Here is a 17966-nt window from a genome sequence, read left to right as displayed (position 1 = left end):
CTCCTCTTCTTTTAAGGACACCAGCCACCGGGGATTAGGACCCACCCCAATGAACTCATTTTAACTTAATCATCTCTTTAAAGGCTTTGTCTCCAATTATAGCCACATTCTAAAGTTCTTGGAGGTTAGGACTTCAACACAGGAGTTTTGAGGGGACAACTCTGCTGGTATTAGAGGGTATATGCCCCCTGGGAAGCTGGATTGTCACAAGAGAAGGGGAGACGGGACCCTGGGGACAGACCTCCCTTCTTGGAGACTTGGGGGTAGGTGGGCCATGTCAGGTTTGTGAGCATCTGCTGGTGGGCTTAGGCTCTGTTACTACACCCTCCCAGCGGCATGGCCTTAGCCAGGAAAGGCTGTGCAAGCCCCAGCCTCCACGCCATCTGCTAATCCTCCCTCTAAGACCAAGTCCTTGATAATCTGGACATTCCCACAATGTTATGCCTGAGCCCCACACCACCAAGCAGGGCTGGCGTCTCCCACTACAGCGGGACGTGGTATCTAAGTTGCTCCAGTCTGCAGACCCCCAAAGGCTAAACCCCTCCCACACTCCTGGCGCTTATCAGTCACTTTTAGAAAACCCATGCCTTGGTTTCCCCAGCCACCTGGGGTGGCCACGATGGTGATGAGCTGAGCCTGGCACTGCTGATACCATAGTCCCCCTCCCTCCTCTGTCCTGCATCTTCTGAGCTCTAGGGCAGGTTGGCAGGGGGGCCAGTCACTGTTGGGCCCAGCCATATACACAGCAGGACAGAGCCAGAGCAGGCGGTGCTGGAGCAGGCTGGCGGGGTGGGACTCCACGTCTCACCTCCATCCGTTTCCACAACCTCAGCCAAAACTCTCGGCTGCTCATGGGTGTGCATAGTGGGGTGAGGGGCCAGCTGCTCAGAGACGCCCCCAGAATAGGGCAGTGGCGCTCTCCTTCCTCTAGGAAGGGAGGAAGCCCTGAGGCGAGAATAACAGGAAACCACCTTCCCCCTGCCCCCACAGTACCTGGGAAGCAGGGGCTGCCACCCCTATGCCCAGACATTTTCCAGTTCTCACTCCCCTGGCCCCAGCTGCAGCCTGGTCCCTGAAGCCAGGACGGGGGCGGGGTTTCCTCCCCCAGGTGCCAGGCCCCAGTCCCCTGCCTGCTGATAAGGGGAACAGCAGCCCCGGTGGCTGGCCAGGCTGGCGTAGAGGGTCCAGGAAGGCTTCTTGGAGGTGGCCTGGAGCTATGGCCTCACATGGCTCTGGCACTGGAAAGTGGCCCCTGGGACTCTGGAGCTTGAAAGCTCTCTTATGTTTCCTTTGAGTCCATTTGAACTGAAGGAGCCCCTGATGGTGGTGGCGGCTTCTTTGTGGTGGGGGGCCTAGGCAGGACGGATTGGAAGCCACTGGGCCTGGCCCGGGGCACCAGGTTGCCACACGCCTTTCCTGCTGCCTGTGCAGGGGTGGAAGCAAATTCCTCCTCTGGCTGAGGACCAGGCTGACGTGAGGCTAGAGGAATTCGACCCCCGCCTGTGAGTGTTGTCCGCGCCACCCCCTGCCCCAGGTTTCATCCTGCCTGCCTTCCGCTCTGTCCATATGGGGCTGCCCGGGGCGGGGGTGGGGGGGGATACCGGGTCACCCTCAGGAACGCCAGGCTCCAACAGAGGAAGGGGTGGTGGCTACAGCCAGTGGCTAGGGAGCACATTCTAGGCCTGGCCTATCTCAGTCAGGAAGCTGGCGGCTGGCGGGGGACTGAGGCCCAGGGACCTTGGGGGACCCGGCTGATTCTCTCCAGGCCCCTCACCATGCCGTGACCCTCGCCTCGTTGGGCAGGCAGGGATCCAGGGCCTCACAGGGCTTGGGGCAGGTGGGGATGCTGTGAGGAGGGTTCAGAAGGGCAAGTAGGAGCTCCAGAGACGAGGAGGCTGCAGTGAAGGGAGTGGACTAACGGCAGGGCCTCCGTGGCCATGACCAGGGCCTGCGGGAATTCGCTGACTGCTGAATGTCACCTGAGCCCCTAAGGCATGCTGGGTGCTGGCCCAGGCCCTCGGGACACGGCAGGGAGCTATGGCAGGGATTCTCTGCTTGGCCAAACTCCGGCCAGGATCCGGAACCTTCTCCTAGGCCCATGTGTGGGCACTTGCTTGGAAAATCCAGTTTTAGTAAGAGCCCTACTGAATCAGTTTAGCCAGAACACCACACCCTGGATATCTCACCCTCCATGACATCTGATTGGGTCCCTCATCCTCCACCGTCCCCTGGTGACGTCTGATCACCCTGCCTGCCTAGAGCAAGGACCCTGTGAGGTGGGTTTAGCCAGACCCCTCAGCCCTGATGTCTCCTTAGTCATTCCCACCCACTGACCCCACGCTGCTCCTCGGCTTCTCCACCCCCTTCCCTGCTGTGTTGGGGTTGAGCTCCATCTCCACCAAGGCTGCCAGGCAGGGCCCCACACCACATGATGCGCCTTGGTGCAGTCTTCCTCACTGATGTTACTATGCATCACGAGGAATTTTTTTATTCAACAGCTACACAAAGACCTCTGCTTGCCAGGACTCTGCACCATAAAGACACATTGAGTAAGGTTTCTTTGGTGCTTTGAGTTGAGGACTATGGAGAGAGGAATGCAACAGGGTGCACGGGCCCATGGAGGCCAGAAAGACGGGGATGGTTTGGACTAGGGCAGACTCTAGGGCTGAAGGCTGCTGGGGCCACCTTGTAGATGCATCACTTACTACCAGGGAAAGTGGCCACTGTACAGGGCTGCTCAGCGGGGGCATGGGGCATCACTCCTCAAGAAAGCACAGTGGGGTGGATATGTCATAGCAGTGTGCGGTTCCTGCCTAAATTGTCCTCTGTGAGTTCAGCTGTGAAGAGAAGACAAGAATCATCGGAAGGACGTCCTGCAGGACAGGTTGGGCCCCGTGGGAGCTTGGAGTCCTGCACTAAAGAGGACTATAGACACATGACGGGGTTGACCCTGGCCTGAAAAAAGCGGAAGTTACCAAGGATGTGATTGGAAGCTGTGATTGTGTCTCGTCATGTTGCATTGATTAGGGGTGTGGAGGGGTTGTGCGCTGGATGGTGCCTGTCCTTATCCGTGGAGTCACTTGGGGATGGAGCCTCCTGCCACCTGCAGCTGATGCCCCAATTGTCCAGCAAATAAATGACACAACAATCACACGTGGACAGCTGGCAAGCTAGTAGGTACCCTTATAAAAAGAGGAAGTGGCCAGCGCAGTAGCTCACCCCTGTAATCCCAGCATTTTGGGAGGCCGAAGCCAGTGAATCACTTGAGCCCAGGAGTTCAAGACCAGCCTGGACAACATGGGGAGACCATTTCTACAAAAAAATACAAAAATTAGCTGGCCTGGTGGCTCGCGCTTGTAGTTCCAGTTACTAAGAAGCTGAGGCGGGAGGATTGCTTGAGTTCCGGACCTTGAGACCAGCCTGGGCAACGTAACCAAGACCCTGTCTTCACAAAAAAAAAAAAAAAAAAAAAAAAAGCTGACACATGCTAGACCGTGGATGGACTTTGAGAATACTATGCTGAGTTAAATAAGCCGTCGCAAAGGACAAACCCCGTAGGATTCTACTCCTGTAAAGTCCCTAGAGGAGGCATGCTCATGGAACCAGAGGGTACAATGGGGCTGGGAAGTGGGTGTTTAACAGGGAGTTTCAGGTTGGGAGGATGAAGAGGTTCTCGAGATGGGTGGCGGTGCCCGACACGGGTGGGTGAAAGCGAGGCATGCCCCGAATAGAACACAAGAAGGCGCTTAAGAGGTGGGCAGAAATCTCGTTACCTGCCGAGGGTGGAGCCTACGTGCTGACGGATAGGTCGAGCCCCCGCCCCGAAACACACCCCGCGCACGATGCTCCGCCCCCCACGCATGCTCCACCCACCCAGCAGGCACGCTCGCCCCGCCCGCCCCTTCCAGCCCGGGCGGACCTGCTCCTCACGCACGCACGCTCTGTTGGCCCCGACTCGCACTGCTCCTCCCCTCAAGCACGCACGTTTCGTTCACCCCTCACGCACGCACTCTGCGCCCGCCCCTTCCCGCCTCCCTCCGGCGGCCGCCGCCAGGGGCCGCTGTGGCACCCGCCCCTCCTGCTTCCGTGGGCCCTTCCGGCTGCCGCACTCTTGTCCAAGATGGCGGCCGCGGCGCTGCTTCGAGGCGCGGCTCCGGGGCGCGGCGGCCCGGCCTGGCGCTGGTGGCTGCGCGCGGCCCCAAGGTGCCGCCTGGCCCACAGCTTCCGCAGTCCTGGTGGCGACCCAACGGCCGCAGCGACCTGGGCCTGCTTCCGGCTGGATGGGCGCACCCTGCTGCGCGTGCGCGGCCCCGACGCGGCGCCCTTCCTGCTAGGGCTGCTGACCAATGAACTGCCGCTTCCGGGTCCCGCGGCCCGGGGGGCCCCGCCTCTTGCGCGCGCGGGCTACGCCCACTTCCTGAACGTGCAGGGCCGGACGCTCTATGATGTTATCTTGTACGGGTGAGCGCGTGTTAGGAGGGCGCTAGGGGGCGGGCACCCAGGGGAGTGTTCAGGGACCGGCACCCAGGGGAAAGGCGGGCGCCCGGGGCCTGCAGAAGGCGTGGGAGGTGGGCACCTGGGGAGGGCCGGGATGGGGTGGAAGTTCAAGGGCGGGTGGGCCAGCGACTGGCACTCAGGGTCGGGCACCCAGGAGATTCCGCTTGGGATAGACACCCAGGGGAAGCTCACCCAGGGCCCAGCACCCAGAGGAGGACTCGGCTTGACACCCAGGGATGGTTCAGCGACTCATCCAGGGGAGACCTGGGTGCCCGCCTACCATATCAGAGCAGAGGCATCTCTAGGTGGGCACCTCCCAAGTGGGCCACCTGGTGACCCTTCTCCCTCCGCAGGGACAAGGGGTTCAGGGCCCCCGCCTGGTGGCAGAGCTGTGTTTCTGAGTGACAGCTTGTGGTGACACTCGTGGGTTCTGTTTACCTTGTTTTTCTCTGTGTCCCCTCCCAGATCTCACCATTGCTGGTCACACTGGCATTTGGTTCTGTCATCTGTGCTGATATCACGACTGTCAGTGATGTTCATGCCGGGTCAGGGCCGTGACAGCCTACAGCCTGGGGTTTCCCTTGCCCGGCTTCTAGGGACCTGGATCCCTGAAACCTCCGCCGGGTGAAGTGGATCTGGCTCGCGGCCGCCTGCCTGCTGTCTCTCCTGTTCTTGTCCTCTTCAGCTTACTCCTGTGTTTTGGTTTCAGGGGATGGACACCTTTTTAACGACTTCCTGAGCTACGTGGGGTGAATTTTTGGACTCATTGTGTCTCTGCCAGTGGCTTTACCTGATATCCTGGCTGGGTGTGAAAATCTAGCTTGGAAATTGTCACCAAGAATGTTCACATCACAACTTTGTTTTCTCGCTGCCAGCTTTTCTGAGAAGTCTAGTGCCGTTCTTATTTGTATGTGAACTGTGTTTTTCTCTGTAAGCTTTTCGAAACTTTTCTTTATCTTTGATGTCGTGAAATGTCTTGCTGATGTGTCTTAGTTTGGTCTTTTTCCATATCACATTGCTGGGCATTTAGTGCGCTCTTTAAATGTAGAACAGGAGTTGGTGAAATATGGCCCTTAGGTCAGACTCAGCCCATTACCTGTATTTATAATAAAACTCTCTGGGAACCCCGCCCATTGGATTCCATGTGGTCTGGGGCTGCTTTTTTTTTGAGACAGAGTTTTGCTTTTGTTGTCCAGGCGGAGTGCAATGGCACAATCTTGGCTCACTGCAACCTCTGCCTCCAGGGTTCAAGAGATTCTCCCGCCTCAGCCTCCTGAGTAACTGGGACTACAGGTGCCTGCCACCATGCCCGGCTAATTTTTGTGTTTTTAGTAGAGACAGAGTTTCACCATATTGGCCAGACTGTTTTCAAACTCCTGACCTCAGGTGATCCACTCGCCTCGGCCTCCCAAAGTGGTGGGATTACAGGCATGAGCCACTGCACCCGGCCTGGGGCTGCTTTTGCCTAGAGTGGCAGAGTTGTGGCATGAGTGTGGCCCTCAAGCCTAAGTTATTCACTGGCCCTTTACAGAAAAAGTGTGCCCACCCTAGCTCAATAGGCTTAAATCTTCATGTCCCAGTTCAGAGATGTAGTCATCATTGTTTGTCTTATGTATTCATTACATTTTGTCTAGCTACTTTAATTTCTTCATCTTAAGAACTATAGTCTTTGATTATTTTGAGCCTTCTATGTCAGTACTGTGCTGTTCACATGTTAGCCTTACAGTGATGTTGTTTTTGGTCCCCAAATTCCCTTCCATATTTCTATAGTCCTCTTTTATTCTTTTCCCTTTGAGTCCTAGTTCTATTGAATTCCTGTTCTTAATAATTGTTCTATGGTATAAAGTACAGCTGACTTTGCACTGCGTAGGTCACCTATATATGGATTTTCCTTCACCTCTGCCACCCTGAGATGGCAAGATCAACCTTTGCTCTCCTTCCTCCTTCTCAGCCTACTCAACATGGAGACCATGAGGATGAAGACATTTATGGTGATCCATTTCCATTCAGTGAAGAGGAACTGCATTTCCTCTTCCTTAGGATTTTCTTTCTGGGATTTGTAGCTTACTGTATTGTAATACAGTATATAATAGCATAAAACAGAAAATATGTGCAACTTGACTGCGTATGTTATACATAAGGCTTCCAGTCAACAGGAATCTGTTAGTAGTTAAGCCTTTGGGGAGTCAAAGCTTAAAGGTGGGTTTTCAACTGTGTGGGGACCAGTGCCCCTAGCCCTTGCATAGTTAAAGGGTCAACTGTCTGTCCTTTCTGCGTCTCAGGGTTTTTTCCTCTTCATCCTTTCTTGCCTAGTCTAGAGCTTATCTGTAGATCTGTTGGGCCCCAGTTCCCCTTACCAAGCATATGCTTGGTGGCTTTTCTGTGGCTTTCTATTTGCTCTCATTGTAGTGGTCTCTGTCCTCGAGGTCTGCAGGAGGAGTTAATTTTCTTCGCTTGTGCTGGGTGTCTGGTGTGTCCGCCACTGTTCTGAGTGCTGAGGGTACTGGAGGTGGCTCTGTTCTTCCCCAGCTCAGCACTGAGGGGTGATATCATCCACCTCTGGTCTCGCTTCTGAGATGTGACACAAAGTCACAGGCCAGGGAGCTCCACTCTGAGGGGTTGGGTGGGGCAGGACCATCCTCCATGGGATTCAGCATCCGTGTAATAATACTTGAAACCCTGTAGCTTCAGTTCTGTTGGAATTCATGGCCCTGTTTCTCCTCAGCCATCAGAAGAAGGACACGACAAGGTCACCTCAATTGGCTCCCCAGGGGGTGGTGGGCGACAGGTGTCCAGATGCCACCCCTCCCAGCTCTGTGGCATGGGTGGGCTTAGGGCTGCGCTCATTGGGCATGTTTAGTTCAGTTCATGAGGTTACACTCTTTTCCTTGTCGGGCTGCTGTTGGCTGTTGACCTCTCTCTCTGTGGTTTGCCCTCTCTGGTCACTCCTCTGGGGAGAGGGCAGCCTACAGGTCAGGGGCCACCTCTCGCTGGAAGCCTCCTTGTGTTCCTGCTTCTCTGGTCATTCCCTGCCCATCATTCCTCTGTGGGTTTTTTCTGACTCTAAGATTTTTTATTTCAATTCTGATACTTGCTAATATATCATCCTGAGCCATTGCTTCCTTAAAGCCCCCTATTCTTGTTTCCTGGATGTAGTGCCTTCTTTCAGATGAAGCTATAGTTTTTTGGTTGTTGTCTTTTAATGGGAGTTGCTTTTTATAGCAGTTTTAGGTTCTCAACAAAACAGCAGAATGTGCAGAGATTTCCCATATTACCCCACAACTTCCCCTATCATCAACATCCCCCACCAAAGTGCTGTTTTCGCCACAATTGATGAACCTGTGTTGACGTACCATCATCACTTGGAGTGCATAGTTTTCATGAGGGTCACTCTTGGCTTGGTGTGTTAATAAGTTAGGCAAATGTATGATGACACATGTCCACCATTGTAGCATCACATACAGTAGTGTCACTGCCCTGAAATCCTCTGTGCCCTGCCCATCCATCCATCTCCCATAACTCCTGGCCACCACTGATGTTTTTAGTGTCTCCATAGTTTCACGCTTTCCAGAATGTCCTGTAGTTGGACTCATGCATCTGTAGCCTCTTCACATTGGCATCCTTCACTTAGTGATAATGCGTTTAGATTCCTCCATGTTTTTTCATAGCTTGACAGCTAATTTTTTTTTTGTTTTGTTTTTTTAAGATGGACTCTCGCTCTGTCGCCCAGGCTGGAGTGCAGTGGCTGGATCTCAGCTCACTGCAAGCTCCGCTTCCTAGGTTTACGCCATTCTCCTGCCTCAGCCTCCCGAGTAGCTGGGACCACAGGCGCCCGCCACCACGCCCGGCTAGTTTTTTGTATTTTTTTATTAGAAACGGGGTTTCACTGTGTTAGCCAGGATGGTCTCAATCTCCTGACCTTGTGATCTGCCTGTCTCGGCCTCCCAAAGTGTTGGGATTACAGGCTTGAGCCACCGCGCCAGCATTCTTTTTAGATGGAGCCTTGCTTTGTCGCCCAGGCTGGAGTGCAGTGGTACAGTTGTAGCTCACTGTACCTTCAAACTTCTGGGCTGAAGTGATCCTCCCACCTCAGCCTCCCAAGTAGCCAGGACTACAGGTAGTTGAGATCTCACTATGTTGCTCGGGCTAGTCTTGAACTTCTGGGCTCAGGCGAGTCTCCTGCCTCAGCTTTGCAAAGTATTGGGATTGCAGGCATGAGCCACCATGCCTGGCCTCCTTGGGGTCCTTTTCTGTCAGTTGGTTTTGATCTCTCTTCACGTAGGAGGCAGAGAGAGGCTGTAGGGTCATGTCGCAGGTAGGATTGTGGTCCAGTGGCCTTGCTGTGATCTGGCCGGGGCAAGGATGTGGACTCAGTGCAGGGCTCAGCAGGCCCAAGAGTGTCAGGGCTGTGGCCTTGTGTCTGTCCAGCACTGAGGGGCAGGAGAGACTTGTCAGGCCGGGCCCCAGGGCAGTGTTTTCCTGAACATGACTGGAAACCCTTGGGTCTGATGGCTAGGGGACCCTTTCTCTCAGTTGGCTGGGCCAGAGCCACCCCTGATCTCCCTCCACTTCCTGCACCCTTACTCCCACCGGGGCTTCTGGGCTCAGCAAACAAAAGCACAGGACACCCAGGTCCATCTCAGACGAGCAACGGATGATTTGTACGTACATCTTGTGCGGTATTTGGGGTGCACTAAAAAAGTCATTGGTCGTTGATGTGAAATTCTGATTTAACCAGGTGCCCTGTATTTTCTCTGGCAACCCTGTCCCCTGTGCCCCTCGGTGGTATCTGGAAATATTTTTGGTTGTCATGATGGGATGTGGTAAGGCAAGGGGTGCTGCTCAGCATCTGGACAGCCCCCACCATGGATAACGATGAGGCTGAGAAAGCTCCCCAGGCCAGGGCTCTCCTTTGCGGCTAGTCTCCTGGCAGTCTTCAGGTGTGGCAGGGGTTGGGGTGGGCCTGGGGGTCACGTCCCAGCTCAGTTGGTCCTGAGAAGCTGCTTGGTAGACAGTCACCGGCACAGAGGGCTGGAAAGTGCCCTTGACCCCAGAACCTGGGTCCTGTGAGGACATCCACCCTGTGGGAGGCCAGGGAGTGCTCAGCAGATGGGGGCAGCAGGGGATTTCAGCATGGGTGGGGGTTCCAGCCAAGGCAGGCAGCTGAGCCAGCCCCACCTCAGAGTGCAGGGGCCCTCAGCTTAATCTTCTCTGGGCTCCACTCTCGACTGATGGACCCATGGGGCACCCTGGCCCCACCCTGCCTGTCCTGCCCCAGCTCCTGCCCTTGCCCTGTAGGACTCTGTGGCCTCCCCTGTGCCTGTGTGCCCAGCTTACTAGAACCTGGACCTGCGATCCCTCAGCTCCACTCTAGTTCCCTTACTTTGTCCCTCTACTCTGCCTGGCGCTGCTCAGCTCCTCCCTGCCTGTCCGGTGCCCAGCACCCTGTGCCCATGACCTCACATCTGTCCCTCCGCCCGGGTCCCCTGCTCACCTGTGTTTTAGTCCATCTTTGTCTGCTGACCCTAATGTAGACTTTAAAAATACAAATACGCATGCATGTGGTTAAAAACTTGCTGATGTCAGATGGCTGGGATGAAAGGACTGCCTGCTGCCTTCCCTCTTGTAGTGCTCGGACACCTCTGCAGGGGAAGCTCCTTGTTTTTTTTTTTTTTTTCCCACTTCTTATTTTGAAATAATTATAGATTTGCAGGAAGTTGCAAAAAAAAAAAAAAAAACCAAAACAACCTGTGGGAGGAGATCGCATAGACCCCTCCCCAGTTCCCCTGATTGCACACACAGGGCACATCTGGGGTCTCTGGATTTGCGTGTCTTACTTTGTGCGTGTGTGCATGCATGTGTATAACTGTGATTTTCTAACATGCGAATACCTGTGGCCATGATCAGGCCCATGCGGCTTCCTGCTCCTGCCCCTGAATGGGCACCCCCAACACCCCGAAACCTGTTCTCCAGCTGTAAAATTGTGTCATTTCAGGAGTGTCATAGATGGATGCACCGGCCTGTTATTTTTTGCCCTTACCCTTTTCCCTCACCATAGTGCCCTCAGATCCGCCCACTTCTGTCCATCTCCGGCTCCCTGTTCTTGCTGAGAAGTCCCCTGTCGTGTGGTGGCACCTTGATTCTCCCCTTTTGGCCATTACTAGTAGAGCTGACTGCTGTGAGCTTTCGCTGCAGCAGGTTTTGTGTGAACTGCAGTGTTCATTTCTCAGTGATCCATGCCCGGAAGTGAGAGAGCCAGGTCACAGGGTAGTTGCTTGTTTGATATTGTGAGGACTTGCACCGTGTCTTCCAGAGGGACGCCCGTTTTGCCTCCACACTAGCAGCATGCCAGTGACCTGGTTTCTCCTTGTGCTGGCCAGCGTTTGGGTTTGCCACTGCGTCTGTCTGGGACACATTGCCTGTGTTTCCCTGGTGGCGTGGTGACCTTTTCGCACCACACCTGCGGCTGCCCCTCTGTGCTGTCCTTGCTGTTCCTCCCATCATCTTAGCCCCACATGTGTAAATGACGTATGTTCCCCTCCCTTGCCAGTGTTGTTTTTGATGTCCTGTGACCACTGTCTTGGAGGGCGGGCCAGCTCCACTGGCTGTCACAGCTGGCATGCCCACCCTCCCTGCATCAGGGTCCTCAGTGAGACCTGTGCCCACTGGTTCTGGGTGATGAGTGTGAACATTCTCTGTGGCTGCTGGCACGTGGGCATGATCACAGGGTAGAGTGAGACTGCAGAGATGAGGGCAGCAGGCCCCCACTTGGCACCTGAAGCTCTGGGCGGCTGGCAAGGACTGAGCCCTCTTCTGGCTGGAAGGGGCTGGGCCACCAGCTTGTGGGCTCCTCTCTGGTAGGCCCTCTGGGGGTCTTATTACCTCCCTGTCTCAGCTCTCACCGGTCTGTGAAGCCTTGTGCAGTCCACACCTGCAATCAACCCTAGCCATGGAGGTGGCTGCACCCGAGGTATCTCCACTTAGTGCCCCCCACCTGACATGCCCCACACTGCCCGGGCCTCTCCTCTCCCCACCATCCATCTGGTCAGGGGTCATTCGTGTGGTGCCTGCCCAAATCCTCTGAGGAGGGCTGCCTGGAGTGCAGGTCAGAATGGCTCTGGGGTTGGGTTCTGAGACTTGACTTGGGGAGGCAGGTGGTGGACATAGGTAGAGTGGTCTTCAGGCATATTGTACCTCCCTGACCTCCTCCTGGGCTCCTTGCTCCTCCCTCCTGCCCACCTTAGGACCCTCGGGCTCCTCGATGGCTTCCCTGGGCTGGAACAGGCAGGTCTGGTTCTCAGTGGCTGTGCATACCGTTCCGCTGTGGGGCCCTGCCCGTCCCTGCTCCCGCATCCAGTGGACTGTTGTCATTTCTTCCCTAGGCTTTGGGACTACTACAGACGATGCCCTTGGGCAGGCTATTGTAGTTCTGCCAGTCCCTGGGCAAACAGGGTCTGTCTGCGCTAGCCCCTGTGAGCTTGTCTCTGCCTGCTTAGAGGAGAGCTCTGGAGGCGCAGCTCCGCGTGGCTGTGGGCAGGGCTCTCCATGCGCTGGTCCAGGTGTGCCCTGCCTGGCCTGATGTGCATTGTCTGCACGTATCCTGGCATTGCTGTGGGCACGGCACTCTGCGCTGTTCTCCATGGTGCTCACATCTAGCTGTGATGCGCACCTTGGGAGGTGCTGCCGGGTGTGGCTATGGGCGTGGCTTGCTGTGGGCGTGGCTCCCTGCTCGTGGTGACCCAGGCGCTTGCCTTGAAGGTGCAGTCCCTTGTGGCCCAGGGCAGGGCTCCTCGCATTGGTCCACGGTGTACTCCTCTGCCCGGGTAAGGCTAGCTCCGTCATGCAGCCCTTTCTGGCCCATGCACTTGGTGAGCTGGCATGCACCCCTGCCTCTCTCCCTGCAGGCTCCAGGAACACTCGGAGGAGGTGTCTGGCTTTCTCCTGGAGTGTGACAGCTCCGTGCAGGGCGCACTGCAGAAGCACCTGGCGCTGTACAGGATCCGGCGGAAGGTCACGGTGGAGCCGCACCCGGAGCTGCGAGTATGGGCGGTGTTGCCCAGTTCCCCTGAGGCCTGCGGGAATGCACCGTTGCAGGAGAGTGCAGGGGCTGCTGCCATCCTCATCCGCGACCCGCGAACAGCACGCATGGGGTGGCGGCTCCTCACCCAGGACGAAGGCCCAGCCCTGGTGTCGGGGGGCCGGCTCGGGGACCTGTGGGATTATCACCAGCACCGATACCTGCAAGGTATGGGCAGGGTGGGCGCGCAGGACTGGATTGCATGGGTAGGGCTAGATGATGTTCAGTTCTCGCTGGTTTCCCTCCTCCGATCCCTGCAGGCGTTCCTGAGGGGGTCGGAGACTTGCCTCCTGGGGTGGCCTTGCCGCTGGAGTCCAACCTGGCCTTCATGAACGGCGTGAGCTTCACCAAAGGCTGCTACATCGGCCAGGAGCTGACAGCCCGCACCCACCACATGGGCGTCATCCGCAAGCGCCTCTTCCCTGTCAGGTTCTTGGACCCCCTTCCTGCCAGTGGCATCACCCCCGGTGCCACGGTGCTGACTGCGTCAGGACAGACTGTGGGCAAGTTCAGGGCCGGCCAGGGCAACGTGGGGCTGGCCCTGCTGTGGTCAGAGAAGATCAAGGGTCCTCTGCACATCAGAGCCTCTGAGGGTGCTCAGGTGGCCTTAGCCGCATCTGTGCCAGACTGGTGGCCTACAGTCTCCAAGTAGCCCGAAGCCTTGGCTGGTGCAGGCTTATGGGGAGGCTGGGGCCTGGGGCCTCTGTCCTCTGTCGGGGGTCTTCCCATTCCATCTGTCTGCTGTGCCTACTGGGTGGGAACCCTGGTTCCCATCTGGGAAAGTCCCCCTTGTAGGTGCCCTGCCTGGCCCCGCCCATGCTCAAGGGCCCCAGGCACGTGGGTTGTTTTCTCGCTCGGCTTCCTGTGGCCCCAGAGGAGCCCACTGTGTGAGTGCTGAGCTCCAGGTGGCGCCGGGCCCCAATTGTGGCTCCACACAGGGTTGTCTGGGAGGATGGGACAGTGTCTCTGGCCAGCACTGGCAGCTTCTGTGCCTTGCACCCCACTCTGCCCAGCATGAGCCTCATGGGGGGTTGGTCCCTGTGCCTGGAAGCTGGGCGGTGTCCAGGGTCTGCAGGCTGGGGCTCGGGCTTTGGGAGTTGTTTCACTGTGCTTGTTTCCAGCATGTCTCAGGGTGGGGTTGTGCGTGGTTTAGAGGGGTCTGGGACATTGGATCAGGTGGCATGTGGATTTCTGTGCATGGAGGAGCACACAGGGCTGAGCCACCAGGTATCCCATGCTGGAGGCTTGTGGAAGGCTGTGCCCATTGTCCATGTTTCCCCACCTCTGTTCGTCCTCAGAGCCCTCCAGGAGCGTGGGGTAGGGCCAGCTCAGGGCTCAAAAGCCAGCAGAGCAGAGTTCTGCATATGTGTGCTGGGTTTCGGCACTGCCTGTGTTTGCAGTGAGAGTGACTTGCTGTCAGTCGTGGGGTGCAGCCTCCTGTTCACCCACTGGCTTCCCCCTTCCCACTGAAGTGTGAGCTCCATGTTTCAGGGCATTTATTAAAGAGTGAGCCACAAGCAGCCCCTTGGGAGCTCTGGTTTCATTTGGGGGAGAGGGAGGCGGGGGCTTAGTTTCTGGGATCTGGCTGACGACCCTGGGAACAGCTGTCCCTTGAGAATGCCTAGACCTACCAGATGAAGCACTTGGCATGGCTGCAGGCCAGCAGGGGAGGCCTCAGAGGCCCAGGCTGGGCATGTGGGTGCCGAGTCTGCAAAGGACAGCCCCATGGCTGTGAGCTGTTGGCTGCAGGGCACAGGGCCTGGGGGGCAGGCATTTGGGCCACCGAGCTGGACCTTAGGGTGGTCACGGAGGGCCAAGCAGGCAGGGAGCCTGTGCAGCCATCCTGGGGGGCCACAGGTGCTCTCTAGAAACCTTCAGCCATGGCAGTTTCAGGGCCAGGGGTCTAAAGGCAGCTCTGAGCTGCTGTGTAGTTTGCCATCACCACGGAGAAGGGTGTAGAGTGGATGCACGGGAGGAAGTGGCTGCAGCTGGAGGGAAGAGGAGGGCTGTCCAGTCCCACCTGCTGCGGTAAGCTCTCCTGTGGGCAAGGAAACAACTAGGTGGCCCTGACCCCTGGGGTCCTGAGAGCCGGTGGCCTTCAGCCCCTCTTGGACAGGTCATGCTCTGGAAGTCCCCAGTGCAGGATGGATTCCAGACCAGCATCCCTGCAATCTTTCCAGCCCCACCGGCTGCTGCTTTAAACTGTCGTGGAGACATTTGATCAGCTTCCCGGCCAGTTTTCTCTCCAGCTCAGCCAGGAGTGGATGCCTGTGGCCCGTGTCACCAAGAGCTGGTGTCTCCTGCATGAGAGGCATGCACCCCTGGAATGAGGGTCTGTGCCTCGAGCTCAAAGTGCCCTGGCTCCCTCATCTGCCTGAGGTTGCCTGGCATTCCCAGCAGGACCTCCTTGAGTGCTGCAGCATCTGGGAGCATCCTAGCCTGTCCCGTGGGTGTGGCTGGGTGGTGAGCCAGGAAGGAAGCACGCCACTCCAGAGTGAGGTGCTGCCTGAGCCATCCTGTGCCCCCTCAGTGTCTTCAGGTCTCTGCAGGTGTCAGGATCTCAAAATACTTGGTTCATATCAAACACATTCCGTGTTCTTCTGTGTCCTTTTTTTTTTTTTTTTTGAGATGGAGTCTTGCTCTGTTGCCCAGGCTGGAGTGCAGTGGCACAATCTCGGCTCACTGCAAGCTCCGCCTCCCAGGTTCCAGTGATTTTCCTGCCTCAGCCTCCTGGGTAGCTGGGACTACAGGCACATGCCGCATGCCTGGCTAATTTTTGTATTTTTAGTAGCGACAGGGTTTCACCATGTTGGCCAGGATAGTCTCGATTACAGGCATGAGCCACTGTGCCCAGCCTTTTCTGTGTCTTTAAAAAGGAAAGTATCAGTCAACAAAAGAGCCCCTCTGTCATACAAACCAAATCAGTTTTCACCAAAATGTCCTTAGTCCTCTCAGAAAGGCCTGGCCTTTTTTTTTTTTTTTGAGACGGAGTCTTGCTCTGTCACCCAGGCTGGAGTGCAGTGGCCGGATCTCGGCTCACTGCAAGCTCCGCCTCCCGGGTTCATGCCATTCTCCTGCCTCAGCCTCCCGAGTAGCTGGGACTACAGGCACCCGCCACCTCTCCCGGCTAGTTTTTTGTAATTTTTAGTAGAGATGGGGTTTCACCGTGTTAGCCAGGATGGTCTCGATCTCCTGAGCTCGTGATCCGCCCGTCTCGGCCTCCCAAAGTGCTGGGATTATAGGCTTGAGCCACCGCGCCCGGCCAGGCCTGGCCTTTAGGACCTTGGAAGCAGGCCTAAAGCCTAAAGCGCATCAGCAGGGTCAGAGCTTTGCGTTCAGGAGCACTGGGGTCTGCTGAGAGCTGGTGCGGCAGCTCCAAAACTGCACACTGCTCTTCTGTCTGCTTTAGTTTATATTGTAAAAACATAGGAAGTTAGCGTGTGTGTGTGTGTGTGTGTGTGTGTGTGTGTGAATTCAAGGCATAAGGTACAGTTGTGTTATGTGGGTATAGTGCATGGTGATGCAGTCTGGGCTTCTTACCTTCACCTCTCCTGCCACCCCTCATTAGAGTCCCTCATGTCCGCCTTCTACCTTCCACTTTCTGAGCTCACATTGCCTGTTGGGCAGCTCCTGCTTATGAGTCAGGACGTGTGGTGTTTGACTCTCTGTTTCTGAGTTGTTTTACTTAACACAGTGTATAGTGCATCTTTAAGAAAGCATGCTTATATTTTCCTTTCAAAGCCAGGTAAGGTTGGGTATGGTGGCTCATGCCTGTGATCTTTGGGAGGCTGAGGCAGGAGGATTGCTTGAGCCCAGGAGTTTGAGAGCAGCCTGGGCAACATATCAAGACTCTGTCTCTTAAAAAAAAAAAAAAAAGTTAGCCAGGCGTGGTGGAGCCCAGGAGGTTGAGGCTGCAGTGAGCTGTGATTGTGCCACTGCGCTCCAGCCTGGGCAACAGAGCAAGACCCTGTCTTAAAACAAAGAAAAAATAAAAAAGAAGAGAAGTTGCAGTTGGTAGTATTTCCAGAGCCCAGCAGACAGTGTAGAAACTGTGAGAAACCCACCTCCAAATCAGGCCTTTGATAGAAAACATCCTAAGAAGTATACATTCATTGTAAAATCATCATCATCATCATCTTCTAATCCCCAAGGAGTCAAGCTCCCTGTTCTGTGTTCTTGTATGAGACAGTCAGTGAAGTGCAGCCTGAGAGGAGAGGCAGGAGCCCAGGAGAGCTTCTGCCAGACCTTTCCTGGCGCTTCCCCAGGAAAGGCAAGGTAGGGCAGGTGTGTGGCCGGCGAGCTGGAGTGATTTCCATGGGCTCCAAGCTGTAGGAGTGGTCCTTGGCTGCCTGAGTGCTCTGGCTAGATAGAGGTGGGCTCTGGACTGATGAGGTTGCATCACAGAGGCGTGCACCCAGCTGGGCCCTTATCTGTAAGGATTGGCTGCTCTGGGAGGGGCAGTCTCCCAGCCAGAAGGTGGAATTTTTTTTTTTTTTTTTTTTTAAATGAGACTGCCGTAAAACAGAGGAAGTTTTTTTTTTTTTGTTTTTTTTGTTTTTTTTAAGATATCAAAACATGCTAAGGTACAGGAAAGAAATTGTAAACACACACACACGGTACCATAAACAAGGCCCAGCAGAAAGACATACAGAAGCACACACACCAATATTCTGATCCTAGAGTAAGCAGACACATCACATGGAATGAGGATGTTTAATATATTTAAATAAAACAATTTATGCACAGGAAGCAAGAGACTATAAAAATGACCAAGCAGATTAAAAAGAGAACTTGTTGAAATAAAAATAGAATATTCTAAAAAATAATCCATGGTGTGTTTCCTGAAGAGTTGGAAACTGTTTGAAGAAATGACCCCAAAGTGCAGCTGGAAAATATAAGATGGGATAAGAGACAAGAAGACAGAGAATTTAGTATGGTATCCACAATTTACGAGTAATTCCAGAAGGAGGGGAAAGAGAATATGGGGTGGAGGCAAGTATTCAGAGAAATACGGCTGAGAACTTTCCCAAACCGATAGGAGCCCCTCCTCCTTAGGTTCAGGAATCCAGTGGCTCCCAAGCAGCATAGTTAAGAAGCTCTACCAAATAGTCATGTCTTGGTGAAAGTACAGAACCTCATGACAAAGAGATCTTGAAAGAAGGCAGAAAAGAAAGAGATTATCTGGAAAGAAGAAAATAAGTGGTTTATTAAAAGCAACGGTGGAAGCCAGAAAGAAAGTAAACAATATCTTCAAAGTCCTGGGAGAAAATAGTGATAGCCTAGAATTGTGTACCCAGAAAAATCCGTCTTTCAAGAATGAGGGGCCAGGCACAGTGGCTCATGTCTGTATTCCCAGCACTTTGGGAGGCTGAGGCAGGTGGATCACCTGAGG

The 17966-nt window shown here is 55.1% G+C and overlaps 1 protein-coding gene across 2 annotated transcripts; it reads left to right on the top strand.

Annotated features, from left to right (window-relative positions):
- The first annotated feature begins 4037 nt into the window (after window positions 1-4037).
- IBA57 (IBA57, iron-sulfur cluster assembly) lies at window positions 4038-14094 on the top strand. Of its 2 annotated transcripts, none has more exons than XM_025399670.1 (3): window positions 4038-4461; window positions 12402-12742; window positions 12835-14094. In XM_025399670.1, exons 1-3 carry the CDS (start codon window positions 4121-4123, stop codon window positions 13224-13226), a joined length of 1074 nt encoding a protein of 357 aa, XP_025255455.1. In that variant the 5' UTR covers window positions 4038-4120; the 3' UTR covers window positions 13227-14094. The 2 variants fall into 2 exon arrangements, with proteins under 2 accessions (XP_025255455.1, XP_025255463.1); XM_025399678.1 differs by lacking the exon at window positions 4038-4461 and adding an exon at window positions 12266-12320.
- The last annotated feature ends 3872 nt before the right edge of the window (window positions 14095-17966 follow it).

Source organism: Theropithecus gelada, chromosome 1, assembly GCF_003255815.1.
Source record: "Theropithecus gelada isolate Dixy chromosome 1, Tgel_1.0, whole genome shotgun sequence".
Classification (NCBI taxonomy): Eukaryota; Metazoa; Chordata; class Mammalia; order Primates; family Cercopithecidae; genus Theropithecus; species Theropithecus gelada.
The sequence above is the reverse complement of the archived record's forward strand: the minus strand, read 5'-3'. Positions and strand labels throughout refer to the sequence as shown.

Coding starts and splice junctions, on each gene's coding strand:
- IBA57 (XM_025399670.1), top strand. CDS start 4,121: ATGGCGGCCGCGGCGCTGCTTCGAGGCGCGGCTCCGGGGCGCGGCGGC. Junction 4,462..12,401: donor TATGATGTTATCTTGTACGG/GTGAGCGCGTGT, acceptor CTCTCCCTGCAG/GCTCCAGGAACACTCGGAGG. Junction 12,743..12,834: donor CCAGCACCGATACCTGCAAG/GTATGGGCAGGG, acceptor CGATCCCTGCAG/GCGTTCCTGAGGGGGTCGGA.